The sequence below is a fragment of the Notamacropus eugenii genome, chromosome 1 (genome assembly GCF_028372415.1).
Source record: "Notamacropus eugenii isolate mMacEug1 chromosome 1, mMacEug1.pri_v2, whole genome shotgun sequence".
Lineage (NCBI taxonomy): Eukaryota > Metazoa > Chordata > Mammalia > Diprotodontia > Macropodidae > Notamacropus > Notamacropus eugenii.
Genome location: NC_092872.1, coordinates 607,977,028 through 607,996,580, shown reverse-complemented (window position 1 = coordinate 607,996,580; position 19,553 = coordinate 607,977,028). Strand labels below are relative to the sequence as shown.

The following is a 19,553-nucleotide window of genomic DNA, read 5'->3' as shown; positions in this document are numbered from 1 at the left end:
CCAGAAATTTTTGTCAGATACTGAGTTCTTGTCTCAAAAACTTGAATTTTTGCATTTATCAAACATTATATTATTATAGGTATTTACTACAGTATATTGTGAACTTAATGTATTCTACTGATCCATCACTCTGTTTCTTAGCCAGTACCAGATCACTTTGATGATTACTGCTTTATTTTGAGTTTGAATTCTAACAATGCTAGACCATCTTCCTTCACATTTTTTTTTACTGATTCCCTTGATAGTCTTGATCTTTTTTGTTCATCCAGATGAATTTTGTTTTTCTTTCTAGCTCTATAAAATAATTTTTAGTAGTTTGACTATCCTGACTCTGAGTAAGTTAATTTAGGTAAAATGGTCATTTTTATTATATTGGCTTAGCCTACTTATGAGCAATTAAATCCAGTTCTCTTCCCTTCCCTGTTCTGCCTGTTTAAATCCAGTTCTTTTCCCTTCCCTGTTCTGCCTGTTTCAGTTGATTCTTTAAGATTTTTCAAGCAGAATATCATGTTATCTGCAAAAACTGACAGTTTTTTTCCTTATTGTCTATTCTAATTTCTTTAATTTCTTCTCTTATTGCCATAGCTAACATATCTAGTACAATACTAAATAATAGAGGTGATAATGGGCATTCTTGCTTCACCCCTGATTATATTGGGAAGACTTCTAGCTTATCCCTATTATGGGTAATGCTTGCTGATGGTTTTAAATAAATATACTTATCATTTTAATGTAAACTCCATCTATTACTATGTTTTCTAGTGTTTCTAATATGAATAGTTACTGTATTTTGCCAAAGGCTTTCTCTGCATTTATTGAAATAATCATATAGTTTCTGTTGGTTTTGTTATTGATATGATCAACTATGCTGATAGATTTCCTAATATTGAACCAGTGCCAGATTCCTGGTATAAATCCAACTTGGTCATAGTGTATGACCCTTGTGATATATTGCTGTAATCTCTGCTATTTTATTGATTTTTGCATCAATATTCATTAGGGAAATTGGTCTATAATTTTATTTAACAGTTTTGACTTTTCCTGTTTTGGATATCAGCACCATATTTGTGTTATAACAGGAATTTGGTAGAACTCCTTCTTTGCCTGTTTTTCCAGATAGTTGTATATTATTGGAATTAATTGTTCTTCAAATGTTTGGTAGAATTTCCTTGTGAATCTGTCTGGTCCTGGGGATTTTTCCTTAGGAAATTAATTGATGGCTTGTTCAATTTATTTTTCTAAGATTGAGTTACTTAAGTATTTCATTTCTTCTGATAATTTGGGTAATTTATATTTTTGTAGATATTCGTCCATTTTTATTGGCATATAACTGGGCAAAATAGCTCCTAACAATTGTTGTAATTTCTACTTCATTAGTGGTGAGTTCACCCTTTTCATTTTTGATGCCAGTAATTTGGTTTTTTCCTTTCCTTTTTAAAATCAAATTAAACAATGATTTATCTGTTTTATTGGTTTTTTTCATAAAACCAGCTTCTAATTTTACTTATTAATTCAATTGTTTTCTTACTTCTACTTTTATTAAACTCTCCTTCAATTTTTAGTATTTCCAATTTGGAGTTTAATTGGGGATTTTTAATGTGTTCTTTTTCTAGTTTTTTTTAGTTGCATGTGTAATTCATTGGTCTGCTTTTTCTCTACTTTATTGATGTAAGCAATTAGAGATATAAATTTTCCCCTAAGTACTGCTTTGACTGCATCCCATAAGTTTTGGTATGTTGTTTCATTGTTGTCATTTTCTTTAATAAAATTATCAATTGTTTCTATTATTTGTTTTTTGACCCATTTGTTTCTTGCAGTATTTTCTTCTTGATATGGGAACTCTGGAATTTGGCTATAACATTCATGGGATCTCTTTCAGGAGGTGATCAGTGTATTCTTACCATTGGTATTTGATCCCCTGGTTTTAGGATATCAGGGTAGTTTTCCTATAAGTTTTTGATAGATGGCATCTAGGGTGTTTTTTTAATCATGATTTTCTGGTTATCTAATAATTCTTAAACAATTTCTCCTCAATCTGTTTTCCAGGTCAGTTGTTTTTCCAATGAAATATTTCATATGTTCTTCTATTTTTTCATTCTTTTGATTCTGTTTTATTGTTTCTTGATGTCTCATGGAATCATTAGCTTCCACTTGCCCAATTCTAATTTTTAAGGAGTTCTTTTCTTCAGTGATTTTTTGTACATCTTTTATCATTTGACCAATTCTGGTTTTTAAGGTTATTTTCCTTCAATATTTTTTGTATCTCTTTTACCAAGTTGTTGGCTTTCTTTTCATAAATTTCTTCCATTACTCTCTTTTCCCAATTTTTCCTCTACCCTTATTTGATTCTAAAATTTTATTTTGTCCCAGTTACATGTAAAAATAATTTTAAACATTCACTTTAAAAATTTTGAATTCCAAATTCTCTCCCTTCCTTCCTCCCCCACTCCCAGCCCTCATTGAGAAGGCAAGCAACTTGATATAGGTTATACATGTGTGGTCATGCAAAACATTTCCACATTAGTCATATTGTAATATATATATATATATACGTATATATATATATATACATATATATGTATATATATATATATATATACGTATATATATATATATATATATATATACCAAAAAAAACTCTCAAGAAAAATAAATAAAGTTAAAAAATATGCTTCAGTTTGTAATCAGACACTACCAGTTCTTTCTCTGGAGATGGATAACATTTTTCATCTTAAGTCCTTTAGAATTGTCTTAGATCATTGTATTGCTGAGAATAGCTAAGCCATTCACAGCTAATCATCTTATAATATTGCTGTTATTGTGTACAGTGTTCTCATGGTTCTAAACATTTCACTTTGCATCAGTTGCTGTAAGTCTTTCTGGGTATTTCTGGGAGCATCCTGCTCATCATTTCTTAGAGCACAACAGATCATGATCATATACCACAACTTGTTCAGTCATTCTCCAATTGATGGGCATCAATTTCCAATTCTTTGCCACCATGAAAGAGCTGTTAAAATATTTTTATACATATAGGCCCTTTTCTTTTTGTTTTTTAACTCTTTTTGGATACAGACCTAGTAGTAGTGGTATTGCTAGGTCAAAAAGCGTTCATGGTTTTGTAGCCCTTTGGGCATCTTATTTGATTTTTTAAAATCCTTTTTTGAGTTCTTCCAGGAATTCTTTTTGGGCTTGTGTTCAATTTGCATTTTTATGTGAGGCTCTGTATGTAACTGTTTTGACATTGTTGTTTTCTTCTGAATTTGTGTGTTGATCTTCCCTGTCACCATAGTAACTTTATATGGTCAGGTTTTTTGTTGTTTCTTACCCATTTTTCCAGTCTTTTTCTTGATTTTTAATTTTATGTTAAATTTGGCCTCTGCTCCTGGGATGGAAGGAATACCCTCCAAAGTTTCTGGTTTTTCTCCTGCTCTTTTCAGAGCTAGGTCTGTCAGACTGTAAGTTTTCAGTTCTTTCAAAGTAGTATGAGCTAAGCAGAGATATGGTCACTGCTCTGCTGGCCTGTGCTCTGGTCTGTGAGTAATCATATATACTCTTCTCTGACTTAAAACTGCCTTGATCCCTGCTCTCCTGCTGCCATAAGCTTTAATGCGCTGGTGCTTCATCCTAGGACTGTGTATGGGTAATGCAAAAGGGTCCCCTGTAATATCCTTCAGATCAGATGTCTGACCCCACTACTGTGAGAGCTCCCAAAGCTGCTGCTGTCTTGCCAGGGTGCGAGTGAGACAGGGTCCCAGTGAGACAGAGCTTTCTGCTGACCTCCTGAGTTATCTTGACATAGAAAATTGTTTCCCCCTGACTTTTTGTTGGTTCTGCCTCTCCAGAATTTGATTTGAGGCATTATTTTAAAATTGTTCGGAGGGGAATTTGGGAGAGTTCAGGTAAGTTCCTGCCTTTACTTTGCTATCTTGGCTCTGTCCCCTTTATTCTACTTTGATATTGGTTTTTATCTTTGCTGTTGTAGTGGTTAATAATATGACTACATACGGAATGCTGATTCAGAAATGAATACCACCTCAGTAACTAGTTATTTCCTGTCTGTTAACATATAATCAGCTTCAATTTTATGATGCTCTCTATGTCTGGTACCACTCAAGTCTAACTGTCTTCTCAAGGAAACTATTCAAAGGATGAACACATCAATAATTCGTAGTATATAATGAGAAAACTTGGACTTTTCTCTCTTGAATCTTTTCCTATGCTTTGAAGGTGCCAAATATTAAAGTAAATGTTGATTAAATTTAGAGCTTATCAAGTTCTTCATAGAATTTCTCTACTTCTTTGTCCTTTGCAACAGATACTGGTAGTGAACTGCAATTATTTTCATAATGATCTTCTTATAAGTGCTTGCCATGAGCATTGCAATATGACATAAATTAATGTCCCATGAAATAATGTTACTCATTGCCCTTAGACATCCAATAAAACCAACTCCTCCAAATAGAATGGCCTGCCTTGTGAGGTAGCAAATTGAAACTCTTAAGTCAGAGACTGCATGACCACTTGTTGGGTAGGTTGTAAGAAGAAATTCTTCTTTTTTGTGTATATGGACTAGATAGCTACTGAGGTCCCTTTCAACCCTGAAATTCTATAAGCTTATCAATTTTGTTTCCTGAGGAGAGCTGTTAGATATCCTTTTAAATTATTTTTTATTTAAAAATTTTAAAACATTTTTTTAAAATGTTAAATTTTAAAAAAATCTAATCGATAATTAATATGCAAAATATAAGCAAACCAGGATAAAAATACCTAGCCTTAGATGTTAATGAATATTGTAGAAGATAGAAAACCACTTGTTAGAGATAGTGGAGAGCAGATTGATATTGAAATAAAAGAACCTGATGGTCTGTTTGTAATGAAAAGGGTTTTAGATATCATCTAGTTCAGCACTTTGATTTTACAGATGAAAAAACTGAGCCCCAGGCAGACTAATTAACTTGCAGAACTAGGACTCAAACCTAGGTCTTTTAAAGTCAGTTTTAATCTTTTAAAACTTAGGAATTTTATGATTCAAGAACAACTTAATAGAGCCAAGGGGTTTGAGACTTAGAGGTATATTTGTGAAGCCAGTAGCTCTTAAGTATTTATTTCTCGTTTTACTTTTTAAAAACTTTTGTTGCTATGTTTTATTTTTATATCACCATCATTTCCAAATCTCCTTTTACCCTTTACAAAGCCATGCCTTAGAACAGAACAAGAGAAAGAGAAGTCACTAAGCATATCAACTTTATCTGATAGTATACACAGTGTTAAATACCTACAGTCCCCCATTTTTGCTAAGAAGAAAAGAAGGTACATTTTCAGCAGCTTAATCATTATGATAACATAGTGTTCAATTTTGCTTTTTTGTACTTTCCTTTTACATTGGTAGTCAGTGTGTGTGTGTGTGTGTGTGTGTGTGTGTGTACGTGCACATGTACATAGTTTTCCTTGTTCTACCTACTTTACTTTGCATCAATTCATAAAAATCTTCCCGTTTCTTTGTATTCTTAGTATTCCTCATTTTTTACTGAGCAGTAATAGCAGATTACATTCATGTAGCGCAATTTGTTTTAGTTATTCCTCACTTGATGGACATCTATTTTATTCCCAATTCTTTGCTACTACAAAAAAAAAAAGTTTCCTTTAAAAGAAGAGCTATGCATTGTGCCTCTTCCTCCTCTTTTTTTGCAAAGGTGGGGAACTATGAGTGTTGAATGTTGTACCTACTGTCAGATCTGAGTGATATGTTAGTAAATTTTGCTAAACAATTTTTCCCTTTGTTTTATTCTTTGTTACAAGATGTGTTTCTCTGGGTAAGGTAGGAGGAGTGTATTCAGAAATGAAGGTGAGATTAAAAAAACTACCATATCAGTAAAAATAATTTTAAACTATGCATCACTTTAAAGAAATGCTTTTTTCCCCTCTTTCTATAAACAACTTTTCTAAATCGATCCCATTCCCTGGGACTTTTCTTCTTTTTAAAGAATCATCTTTCTGATAATGCTAGCATTCTTATTAGCTAGCAGTTTTCCATCTTTTTCTCCAGAAGTCTCTTCAGCTAGGATAAGCTAGTTTCACTTTTCCTCCATTTATCTTTCTCCTCACACATCTGTTCAGCTGTCTTCGTGTCCTCAAAACAAAACACAGGAATGGAAGATGCAACACCCCTGTTCTGGAGAACCATAAGACCTCAAATATAGCTCCCAGTATTTTACTCTCAAGAATAAGCTGGGGCAACTCTTCATCCTCTGTAGTCTGGTGGGGAGAATTTTTAAAGGCACTGAGTCTTTTTTAAGAACAGAATTTTAACTGATTACCTCACACTTGGGTAGAGAAATAGATACTAATCATTTCTTCTCTTTTTTCCAGCCCTCCCTCCTCCACCACTTCAGCCAGGGGAAAATACTAATATCATCTTTCTTTTAACTCTTTGTCTGCCAAGACAAGCAGAAACTTTTCTTGTTTGACAAACTTCTGAGAATAACTGTAGTTTTTGTTTCAAAGCTTAAGAAAAAGTATGTAAGGAGAACATTCCTTCTCTGTCCCACCCCACTCCCCACCCAATTGTCCCATTTAAAAAATTAAATTGTACTTTGACCCATAGAGAGAAGCTTGGTGGCACAGTGGATAGAGCATTGGGCCTGGAGTCAGGAAGTTGTTGTTGTTCACTTGTTTCAGTTGTGTCTGACTTTTTGTGACCCCATTTGGGGTTTTCTTTGCAAAGACCTTGGAGTGGTTTGCCATTTCTTTCTCCAGCTCATTTTATAGATGAGTCTGAAACACCTGAGTTCACATCTGGCCTCATACCCTTACTAGCTGTATAACCCTGGACTAGTCACTTAACCTTGTCTGCCTCAGTTTCCTCGTCTATAAAATGAGCTGTAGAAGAAAATGACAAACTACTTCAGTATCTTTGCCAAAAAAACTCAACCAAAATGGGGTCACCAAGTGTCAGACAATTGAAATGACTGAACCACAACAATAATATTAACTCATAGAAGATCTTGCAGTTAAATTAGGCAATTCCTCAGATACATAATCTCTCTTGGTGGTCATAGGAAGGAGAACTAAGGATTCCCTTGAGATAAGGGGAAAAATATTTAGTGACTAGTTATTCCTAAAAAACACTAAAGATCTGAAAATTCTTTTCAGTCTATTTTCATATTGATCATTTCTTACCTTCTTTAATTAAGTCAGTACTAAGGAATTGAATAAAGCCTTTTTTTTTTAACACTTCAAAATATTGCTATTTCCAAATGTTCTTAATTCCTGGAATAATTTCTTAATTCTCTACATGTACACACAGAGGGAGAGTGGTGTAATGGAGAGAGAACTGGCCTTGAAGCCAGAAAGATCTGTGGTCACTCAAGTCTTACCTCTATAGCTATTGACTGTGGAATACAGGCAATCATTTAATCTCTCAGAGCTCTAGGCAACTCTCTAAGACTCTAAGTCATAGATGTCAATATGTATTGGTAGAAGGAGTTTCCTCACTCAGTGAAATCATAGGTCTATTATCTAATGCTATCTAATGATACACAAATGAAAAAAAACAAGAATGGGGAGAATTAAGCCATATGCTACTATGTATGTGAAATAAGGTTAAAAATATGGATAAGGACTGGACCTGTCTGAAGAAACTCCTCTTACCCGTGCATATGACAGTAACTTTCCTATATTTTCCTCTTGACTAAAGCCTATTGCTATTATTAAAAATGAAGCAATTCATTCTTCTTCCTTCCATTTAATCTTATAGTCTTGAAAATAATTATCAGACTAATTAACTAATTCAGAATGCCTAGTAGAATGCTAAACTTGGAGTCACAAGAACTGAGTTAAAATTCCAGCTTGGCTACTTGCTATGAGACCCAGGGCAAGTCATGAGACATCTCTAGGTTTCAGTTCCCTGGTCTGTTAAATGAGGGATTGGATCAGATGAACTGGAAGGACGCTTCTACCTCTTAATATGTGATCCCATGATCTCATATGAGCCTCATGACAGCTCTGTACTATGAATAGCACATGTATTATCATTCCCGTTTTATAGATGAGTAAACTTATGTCAAAGAGATTGTGATCTGACCAGGATAATTCAGGTAATAATGAGGATGAAAGCTGGTATTTATGTAATGCTCGAAGGTTTGCATATATTAACTCTTTTAAACTTCACAATAATCCTGTAAAGGTGTTATTATTATTCCTCCTTAGAAAATGAGGAAAATGAGGTTGAGTGAAGTTATGTGATTTACAGGGTCACAAAGCTAATAAGTGACAGAGGCAGAATTTGAACTCAGGTCTTACTGATATGTCTATCACTCCCTCCACTGTGTCATATTACTACCTCACAGAACAGGTACTGGAACCTAGTTCTAATGAGTCTAAATCCAATATTCTTTCCAGTATACGAGAATAGCAAGTGGAAGGAGGGTACACTTGTTTTCAGTTATGGAGTAAGCTTGTGATAATTCAAAACATTTTTTTATCAAGGGGAAGTGCTAAGAACAAAGATGGATGCCCAACCTGAAGCCAGATCCTGTCTTTATACCATGGGGTAGTAGCAGCTTTCAAAACAAAACTTTATCTTGCAGAGAACCTTCTTACTCTAGTGTCTTTGACATTTCACCATGATGTTAGCCAGGATTCAAGCACAACATTGATCTCTTATCCAGAAGGAGTTCCTTGTCACTAGGTTCAAATAATAGACCATTTAGTCAAAATCCTGCATTTGCCTCTTGGTCTTGCTCTTTACTAATTGTGTTAACCTGGGGCAAGTCATTTAACTTCCCTGAATCTTGTCTATAAAATGAGACTAGATTAGCTCTAAGGTCTCTGACAGTTCCTGAGCTATGAACTTATGCTTCAGGGAAGAAGTGTTATAGACAGCCACAAAGATTTCTTCCAACTCTAGAATTCTTTGATTTTATCTAGGTTTTAAGGTATTTGGAAACCCCGTTCTGTATTTGACATCTGGTATTTCACTGGTAAATATATAAGATGAGGTTTTTTTTTTAGAGGACACAAAAATTTAAGTCCTACTTTTCCTATATTCATGGACACCTGTGTTTTACCTCCCCCTTTAGAATATAAATTCTTTGGGAGCAGGGATTATCACACTTTCCTATTTGTGTCCTTCCCACACAGTAAACACTTAATAAATGCATTTTTATTCATTCATTCATTCATTCATTCATTCATTTATTCATTCACTTACAAAGCATGGGAACTAGGCACTCTTTCACAGAGTCCAGTCTTTAGCATGTAGGTACAGGCTCTTTCCCTGTTTACCTTTAAGTCCCATTACCAGCAAACAAGCAGAGAAGATTAGGAGAGGGAAAGATGGCAGGGGCCGAGCGGGGGGTGGGGGATAGGGGAAATATGTAAGGAGAGGCTAGCATCTCCTCATAAGAACAGCCTATAAGCCATAGAACACACAAAGCATGTCAATTCATCCTACCACCCCAGGTTCACTATTACACCTAGTTCTGGTATCTCTCTGCACCTGACCCCAGCTCCAGTTTCCTGGTAATGTTTTTCTGTATTTACTCCTCTTCTTTTCCTTGGAGACATCTCTTTGGTATAACTTGGCCTCGTCTCAGACTCTTGGCACCCTTCCAACCACATTGAAGCAGCCATGCTAAGGCCTTGTCAGTTTGCAGTAACCACTGGGGAGCAGCAATTGTCGCTACTTTCTATGCTCAGACTGTTGAAGACACGTAAAAACAAGGGCAGGGGAGGGGAGGGACTTGAGGGTTAGAGCAGGTAAAAGGAAGGATGGGATGTCACATGATAAAACTGTTTAAAAACATTATTAAGCTTTCTGTTTTAAAAAAATTACAGTATTAATTCTGTCTTACAATAGGTAAATCTTGAAAAGTTATATAAATAGATAATCTTCAAAAGAGGAAACCAAAATTGTTAATATTGACCTGGGATAAATGCTCAACTTTTCTAACAGTCAAAGAGATCCAGATTAAGACAACTTAAAATAGTGCCTCATACCCATCAAACTGGCAAAAATTAAAACATTTCAATTTGAAATTATTTATGACCCCATTTGAGGCTTTCTTGGCAAAGAATGGTTTGCCATTTCCTTCTCTAGATCATTTTACAGATAAGGAACTGAGGCAAACAGGGTTAAGTGACTTACCCAGGGTCACACAGCTAGTCAATATCTGAGGCTAGATATGAACTCAGTAAGGTGAGTCTTCCTGACTCTAAGCTCTGCCCTCTATCCATTGCACCACATAGCTGCCCTAGCAGGGGACAATAAAAGTTATTATTTGTCCCACTTATTCCAGTGGTGCAGATGTACCCTGAAAGTGTTATCAAAAACTCATCCTTATGATACAAAAATTATGACACATTGTTATAATAGGATCTTATAATGTTATCAAGACCCTGTTTGTCTGTCTGTCTGTGTTCATCCTTTGTTTTTGAAGAAGATCATGACATCAGAGAATTGAGGACCCACAAGTATGAGGAATACAAAGAAATCTGGAAAGAGTTTTATGAAGTAATGGGAAGAAACAAAAAGTAAAACCAAAAGAATAGAGTATGTGGTAACAATGACCCCATAAGAGAAAAAGTCAAGGAAAATTAATGTGCAAAGAACCCTGATGAAAACGTAGCAAAAGTGATTGAAAAGGTATTATAGTATTTTATGTTAAAATCAGTTAATTAAAATGTAAATAGTTGCGAATCAAATTTAGTTGACTGTATGAATGTTCAGTGTCAAGCTTTTAATAAAAAAATATAAATAAAATTTATTTTGAGTTGTCTTATTTGTACCTTTTTATAAAGTTTTGAAAAGCTATGAAACTTGAAGAAATTTTTATATGTACAAGGTGTCTCAAAAGTCAGTGTAATTTTAAAAGCTTAAAACTGCACTAAGACTTTTGAAAAATAATTTATGTGTATGTATATATGTACACAAACATACACACATATATATTATATAGATGCGCACACATTTTAGAGGCAGGTTGCGGGGAAATTTCTGAGAAACAACTTTAAGCTCCAGTATAAGTAACATTAGTAACATAAACAGAATTTTAGAGTCAGAAGGAACCTCAGAAGCTATTTTCTGACAACCTATGACAAAAAGGAATCACCACTAGAAAATGCTCACCCAGTAACCATCCAACCTCTGCTTGCAGACCTCTAATGAAAGTGGACCACTTGAGGTAGTCCATTCACCTTTTGAGTTGCTTTAATCATTAGGAAATTTTCCCTAACCCTAAGCCTAAATGACCTTTTAGCAACTTCCATTCATTGCTTCAATATATAGGTGATCCCCTTACTCTTGTAACATAGCAGAGTAATGGATGGAATGTTTTATGTGATATACGTATTTTTGTAATTTTTGTAAAATTCTCCTAAACGAAAAGTAAGGTTCCCATATATTTGAAGGTGTCTTCTATTTTTGGTCAGTATTATGTGCCATTATGTAGTACAGAACCTGATTTAAAGCTTTTTAAATGCTGTATAGATTTCATATTAGCAATTCCACATTATAAATATAATAGGATTCATTTTTTTAACAGGTTTAGTTTTTCTTGTGGAAAAATATTGTCTTATATTGAGATGGCATTTGCACCGCCCAGAAACCTAGATGGTCCCAAAATGCAGACAAAAATGAGTACTTGGACACCTCTAAACCATCAGCTTTTGAATGAAAAGGTAAGTATATATCTATTTCCATAGTCATGAAAAGGTTTTTTTTTAAGTGCTGAAGCTAATGCTATTAAAGTGTGAATCCATGCAGTGTCCCTTCTGTAATGGTGATAAGATCAAGCATGTATTTGACTATTTGCTAATCATCTTGTTGGGTTTTAACTACTATTTTAAAATGATCTTTGTAGAAGAATAATCTCCTTTCCACAGAGTGGTGGGTGACTGAGTTTTGCAGGTGCTACTACCAGACAAGGAAGCCAGAGCAAAGTGTGTTTGCCTATAAATGTGCTATTTTAAGCATATAATGTATAGCAAGACCTGAATTAAAACAGCTAACTCTTCTAGCTCCATGACAGGAAAGTATCTTGTAGGGTGAGGGGAGGGGAAGGGGCAAGTCATTTAACCTGTTTGCCTCAATTTTCTCAATTGTAAGTGAGAATAATAACAGCGTCTACCTCCCAGGGTTGTTGTGAGGATCGAATGAGATGATATATTTGTAAAATGATTAGTACAGCGCCTGGCCCAAGGGAAGGGGCTTTAATAAATGCTCGTTCCCTTTCTTCTTCCTCTCTCAAATCTTCAACAGTGACAGGAAATTCCATGACTTAGAAATGAGGAGAGAAAGGATGTAGATATTGTTATTGTTATATGTGGATAAGTTCAGAATTCCTTTTCATGTTCACAGATCATAGGCAAAAAAAGTGGAAAGGGTGTTGGAAATCAGTCTCCCCTCCTCAGCTCAGTATTCCAACTGTGTTTATAATAGCTTATAGTAAGTTCTCAGCTTTGCCTTTGTGGTTCTTACCTCCATCTGGTTTCAGTGTCAGACTTTCCTCCTCTGTGCTCCATCAGTCTCACTCACTGACCAATAAAGTCTTGGGCCATGATAATAGTGGCCACCACAGACACGGTCCCCACTGTTCCAGTGTACATCCTAGATATCTGGCAGTCCCAATCAATGGCAGTTTCTAGCAGATACTTACTTGTTGATCAGCGAGTCTGAGGAAAGAAAGTCAATCTTAAATACCAACATGCAGATCTCTCTCTCTCTCTCTCTCTCTCTCTCTCCCTCCTCTCCTTTTGCACAGCTTCATGCCCCATGCTTCATGAGATGCCCAGTGAGTAGGGAAGAGTAGTCAGCCTTTTGGGTGTGTAAGTGTCATCAGAAATTCTCTGCAAATCTCTCTATCCCAAAATAACCCTGGACCCAGTGAAAAATAATAATTCAGAGATATGGCAACACATGGACCTAGGTTACATTCATTTCTCTTCTAAATAAAATAATATTATATTCTCTTTGGGCCCCAATTCACTACATATTGCAAAATAAAACAAAGAACTTGGCAAAAACTTTTCAGGAAATAAACAACTCAGTTACATTTACTCTTATTGCTAGCTCGCTGTGAGGTTACAGCTGACCAGCAGGTGTCATTGTGGTAATATCCAGTTACTGTTTTTCAGTTGTTTTCTATGGCTTCAGACTCTTCACGTTCCCATTTGGGGTTTTCTCGGCAAAGATAACTGGAGTGATTTGCCATTTTCTTCGCCAGCCCATTTTACAGATGAGGAAGCTGAGGCAAATAGGGTAAAGTGACTTTCCCAGGGTCACACAGCTAGTTTGAGGCCGGATTTGAACTCAGAAGATGAGTCTTACTGATTCTAAGTCCAATTCTGTATTCACTGGGTCACTATATTACTGGAGCACAACAAAAAGTGAGCCCCATGTGGTTTTTTTAAACTGTTACCACTACAACAATTATTTTACTACTACTGGTACTACTGCTACTAATACCACCACCTTATGTTTCTATAAGAATTTATAGTACTATATATGTGTGTCTGTGTATCTGTGTGTATAGTAGTATACTATGTCTGTATATCATATATTATATATAATTTTACAAAGTACTTAGGGAGGCAGTGTGGCACAGTGGAAAGAGCATTCAGTTTGGAGTCAGAGGACTGTGTGTGTGTGTGTGTGTGTGTGTGTGTGTGTGTGTGTGTGTGTGTGTGTGTGTCTGTATGTAGTCAAACACTAACTTGGTTACTTATATCTGTGTGATCTTGGATAAGTCACTTAATCCCTCTTGACCCTGGGTACAGTAAAATGACTAGATTGGATAACCTCTAGGGCTTCTTCCACTTCTAAATCTACGATCTCATGATTTCAGTTAATCCTTACAAAAACCTGTGGGGTAGATAAGGTAGACATTATAATCCCTGTTAATTTTTTTTTAACAGATGAAAGTGAGATGAGAGGATATCCAATCATTAATGATCATTGTAGTTTTGGAATCCTGTTTACTTAAACTTTGTCCTCCTCCAGGCTGTAGTGATTGTCACGTGGTGCAATATATAACTGAACAGACTAAACTAATTAGCATAGAATTTTGATTTAACAGCAGGCTTAAAGCAAACTGTGATATAAACAGAAAACGAGTTCAAACACAGACTCGTTGAAAGTAGTAGCAGCAGCAGCACAGGTAACATGTAAAAGTGTAGCGTGATTTTTCTTTTGCAGAATGGAGTTTTGCAAGGTTGTTTAGAATCTAAATTGATGGGATTATAGATGCAGAGTGAAAATAGTTCTAAATTTCATTTGTAATCATAGTGAGAGAGCCGTATTGAAAGTGATCAATATCTCTTTGAAATCAACTAAGCCTTACAGGGGTTAGTTAGTCTTACAGGAAAGAAAGAACATAGGAATATGAGAAGCAAAAAAGTATAATTCTTCAGAAGAATAAAAACTGCTTTTTTTTTATATTATTATGATCGTACCAATTCAGCAACAGTTCCACAGTCACTTATTAAGTGCCTGTTATACACAAGACACTGTGCTTGGTGTTGGGGGAACAAAGATAAGAAACAACCCTTCCCATTTCAGGATGTCTTGTTTTGAAGGTCTTTGTAGAGGCAAGGAACCTGAATAAAATCAGACTCCATTAAAAATCAGTTCCTAAAATGAATTTTTTGTTATCTAGAATGGTTCTGATTAAGGAGGAGTTGCTATGTTAATTGTCAATTTAAATAAATTGAAATATAGTAAAGTATACCTAACTCCAAAATTATACTGGATATAACTTAATCAAAAAGGAATTCTGGATCTAGGTGTACAGTTGGGATCACTGTCATTTTATAAGTTTATGTTTTTGAGGCTAAACATACCCCCTCCCCAGGCTATTTTTTCCCCTCTTAGGTACAATTACTGCAATTTAAGTAGGCACTTCCAGGTGAAAGGTGGTGCCTTTGAAGTACAAAGGAACACTGATACATAACGAACTTTTCTCTGGCATTAACTGCTTTTTTGTAAACTTCTTAAAATTCCTCAGTAGGATTGTGTTTGGAATTGTTGGGATTATAATAATTGACTTCTTTTTAGCACTTTGAAGTTTACAAAGTACTTTAACATATTTGAGCTTTACAACACAAATGAAGTCTGTAATTGGTGCTAGGAAGTTTTGCCCCCATCTTACAAATGAGGAAACAGAGGCTCTAGAATTTGTCACTTACCTAGGATCACACTGGCTGTGTGAGAGGTGGGAATCAATCCTACATCCTCCTATCTCCAACCTCAGCTCTTAATCCACTATGCTATGCTCTTTTACTTTGGAAGTAAGATAATGGGAAGAACACTGAACTGAGTCAGGAAATGTGAGCTCTATTCCTTACTCCCCCAGTAATTTTTTGTAATCTTGGGGAAATCACTTAAGTTTTCTAGGCCTTAGTTTCCTAATTAATGAATTAGTAAGTATTTACTAAATACTTACTATGTGCCAGGTTCTGTGCTAGGGATATAGAAATAAAAGAAGTATATACATATATACATACACATCTATAATATTTATACATGTGTGTGCATACATATATATGCATGTAATTACAAAATACAAGATAATTTGAAGGTTGGGGGAGATACTAGCAACTTAGGTGATCTAGAAAGGCCTCATGTAGAATAATAAAATGAGGCTTGAATTGCATCTTGAAAGAAACTAAGGATTCTAAAGAGTGGAGGAGATGAGCATTTCAGGCAAGGGGAACAGGCAAAGACAGGGATGGGAGATAGAATATAATGCATGTAGAACTAAAGGGTCGATTCACCTAGATTACAAAGTGTATGGAGAGGAAATAATGTGTTTATGGAAGCTAGTAGGTAAGTTGGGGTCAGTCTAGAAGAGCTTTGAATGCCAAAGAGAGAAGTTTATATTTGATCCTAAGGAACCACTAACATTTATTAAGTAGAGGGTCAGATATAATCAAATCTAGGCTTTAAGAAAATCACTTTGGCAGCTGTGTGGAGGATGAATTGGAGTGAATCAGGAGAGAACTCAATTAGGAAGCTATTGCATTGGTCCAGGTAAGAGGTGATAAGGACCTGAATCAACATGGATTAGCTTGGTGGCTATGAGTGGAGAGATGAGTACATCAGAAGATGTAGAGGTAAAAACTACTCTTCATCAAAAAAAATCATAAAATAGTATAGTATCTATTTTGTGTTATATATGTTCATGCTTATATCCTCTATTTATTGTAAGCTCCTCTAGGGATAGGATTATTTCTTTCTATTTGGATATATGAGATGATAGATTGAAATAAATGACTTCTTAGGTCCCTTTCAGTTCTGTGATTACATGGCTTCTGAAGTTTTTTACTTTTCTTTTCAACAAATCATCAGATGTATATTGAGTTTAAAACTCAGAAGAACCTCAGGTAGTTTGTAGATCTCATGTTACTTTCAAGCATCTTACATTTGGACAGACAGCTTAACTAGAAGACATGAAAAATACTAAGTGTTCAATAATGTATCACAGACTCTGAATGCTATAGGAGTTCAGAGAAGTGAGAGAGATCACTGCAACTTTTTGAAGAAGCAGTAACAGGGGCAGACCTCTCTTTGTCTTAGGAAAAATCCCATTAGCAGTGTGTGGGTGATGAGTTAGAGTATAGAGAAACTTGAAGTAGGGAGTCAAATTTGAAGACCATTGCAATAGTGCAGGGGAAAGGTGGTGAGAAGCTGAACTAAGTTGGGGTACATGTGAGTAGAGGGAAGGAAAGTACTGAGGGGTAGAAGGACTGGAAAGAAAGCTAAAGAATAGGTTTTGGAGAGGAAAGAGATGGAGTGACTGGAGGATGTAATCAAACAAAAGAATTTCTGAGTTCTTGTCCAAGAAGTAGAATTATGGTGGATAACAGGATCAAGGCATGACCATTCCAGTGTACAGCTGAGGTGAAGTAAACAAGCAGGTTTTGGGAGATGAATAGATTGAAGAACAGGGTAGATTGGTGTTTGAAAGAACATCAACATTTATGTTGAAGTCCCATAGTAGAAAGGTAAGAGTTGAGATGGAAAGGTAGAATATGAGAGCCTCAAACTCATTGAGAAGAGAGGGAGAATGTCCTTGGTGTTGGTAGACAGCAGCTACTGGGATCTGGATTGCTTGAAAAATTTGGATAGAGTGAACCTCAAAGGAGAAGTTGAGTGATGGGCTGATGGGCAGCAGAAGGAGAGTCTGTCTGGAAGTGAATTTCCCTTCCTACCTCAGGTAGCTCTAGGAGGAAAGGAAAACTCAGATTAATTAGAGGTCAACTCCCATATTAGTAGAGGCAGCCACAAAGTAGGGGGCAGCTAAGTGGTGCAGTGGATAGAGCACCAGTGCAGGAGTCAGGAGGACCTGAGTTCAAATATCACCTCAGACACTTGACACTCACTAACTGTGTGACCCTGGGCAAGTCACTTAACCCCAATTGCCTCATCCTGGGTCATCTCCAGTCGTTCTGATGAATGTCTGCTCACTGGATTCAGATGGCTCTGGAGGAGAAGTGAGGCTGGTGACTTGCACAGCCCTCCCTCACTCAAAACAAAGTCAAGTGCAAGTCATGTCATTATTTCTCTGATGGCATGGTCTTCTTTGGCAACAAAGGACAAAACACACACGCTGGCAGCCACAAAGTAGTGGCTAGAGAGCTTCAGGAGAACTTGGGTTCAAGTCCAGTCCCTGACATATAGTAGCTAAGGAAATCATTTAACCTCTCAGGGCTTCAGTCAACTTTCTGAGACTATCAATTACAGACTAGGTGCTAAGCTACATTGGCAAAGGAAGTTCTGAGTGTTCCCTATACCAATGAAATTGCAGGTGTGGTTTAAAAAAAAAGGAAAACAACATATGGTAGAGACAGAGAGACATAAATACTGACATATGTTCATGGTATTCTCTTTCCCAATGCACACAAATATATTAGCATATTCTCTATCATATTTACTCTCATTAATATGTATAATATGTATGTACATTCCAACAGATACTTAAACATTTACTCAAATACACAAATGTACATATATCTGATTCTCAAATGTTCCAATTGAGCTATGGGTTTATTATTCTTTCTCAGGATATAGATCACAAACATATCTCTGTCTTGACATGAAACAAAGATATATATACTTATCTGTAATTGACCAAGTGCGTAAACATATCCATGGAATTTAGAGGCAACTGGGAGTGCAGTGGATAGAGTACTTGACCTAAAATTAGGAAGACCTGAATTCAGATCCAGACTTATGGGCTAACTAGCTGTATGACCCCAGGCAAGTCATTTAACCCCTTTATACTTCAGTTTCTTCATCTGTAAAATGAGAATAGTAGTAATGCTTTCTTCCCAGGGTTGTTATGAGTATAAAATGAGATAATATTTGTTTTTCTCCTCCAATCTTTCACTCTTTTTCATTTTATTAGATTGTTTAATCCATTCACATTTAAAGTTACAAGAATTAAGTCTATATTTTCCTCTGATGTTTGTTTTCCAGGTTATGTTTTTTCCCTCCTCTGCTGTCAACACAATACTATGCTCTTCAGTTACTTTACCTTAACCTTTTTTAGGATGACCTTGTTCCCACTGGCTCTCTTCCCCTTCCCTTTCATCCTCTTCTCTTGTTTATTATGCCTTCCCTTTGGGGGTTTTTGCTTATTAGTTCCTTGTTCTCTCCCACTTTTATTTGGTTACATATTCTGCCCCTTTTCCCCTCCCAGTTGAGTAAGTTCCTCTGTCTCCTCCCTTCCAACCAGTCTTGCCCACTAATTTCTTTAAATTTCATTTTTGCACCCCTTTCCAAAAAAGATTTCTTTCACTCATTTCATTATCTATCCTTTCTTTCTCTCTCTACTCTAGACCCTCATTCTGTAATTCATGACTCCTCTAATTATCTGATATCTTTATTTTCTCTGTATTCCTCAGGTGATCAAAGCTTTTAAAGTATCTATTCTAGGCTCTCCTTTCTTGTCATTTCCCTGTGGAGCTTGCCTCATGTATTTCCTTCTTCCATTCCCCCTTTCCCGGAACAAGCCAACCATTGCAGGTGTCAGAGAAAATACTGATCTATGTTAGGGTCCCTCCCCCTCAGCTACCTACCATCTATACCCTCCCCTGGTTATCTTTTTTCCCCCATTTGCCTCAAAATCTCCTCCCTGGGCCCACACTCTCCCACTTCCCAGATGGCAGTTGCCTCCAGGAATTCCAACACCTCCTTCCTAAGGTAGGATAAGTAGACTTTTCAAATCACCAAATCTCCCAGGCCAGAGGGAACATGAAGTCCCCATCTCCCTTCACAGACCATCTCTCTTCATCCATAGGAGCATTCATCAGAGGACCACTCACCACCAAAATAAGACCTCCTTCCTTTCCTTCCCTTTTCAATCCTTACTTCCTCCTCCTTACACTCCTATAGGTTGTTCTTTTTCTAAGGCCACAGGGGTCATCCACCCCTCATTGCTAGCCCTAGATTTTACCCCAGCACATCACACATCCCCCTATATCCTCCTACTCCCCACTCTCCCTTGTGTGTGTCCTCTCATGTTGCAGTGTAGTACCACCAAAGATATTGA

At 36.2% G+C, this 19,553-nt stretch overlaps 1 protein-coding gene across 3 annotated transcripts in view; it reads left to right on the top strand.

Annotated features, from left to right (window-relative positions):
• FBXO16 (F-box protein 16) overlaps positions 1–19,553 on the top strand; it is a 71,818-nt gene that overhangs the window by 6,201 nt on the left and 46,064 nt on the right. For all 3 annotated transcript variants that reach the window (XM_072634806.1, XM_072634808.1, XM_072634807.1), the window contains exon 2: positions 11,547–11,682. In XM_072634806.1, coding sequence (XP_072490907.1) covers positions 11,547–11,682 — 136 coding nt within the window. The remainder of the gene's footprint in view (positions 1–11,546; positions 11,683–19,553) is intronic.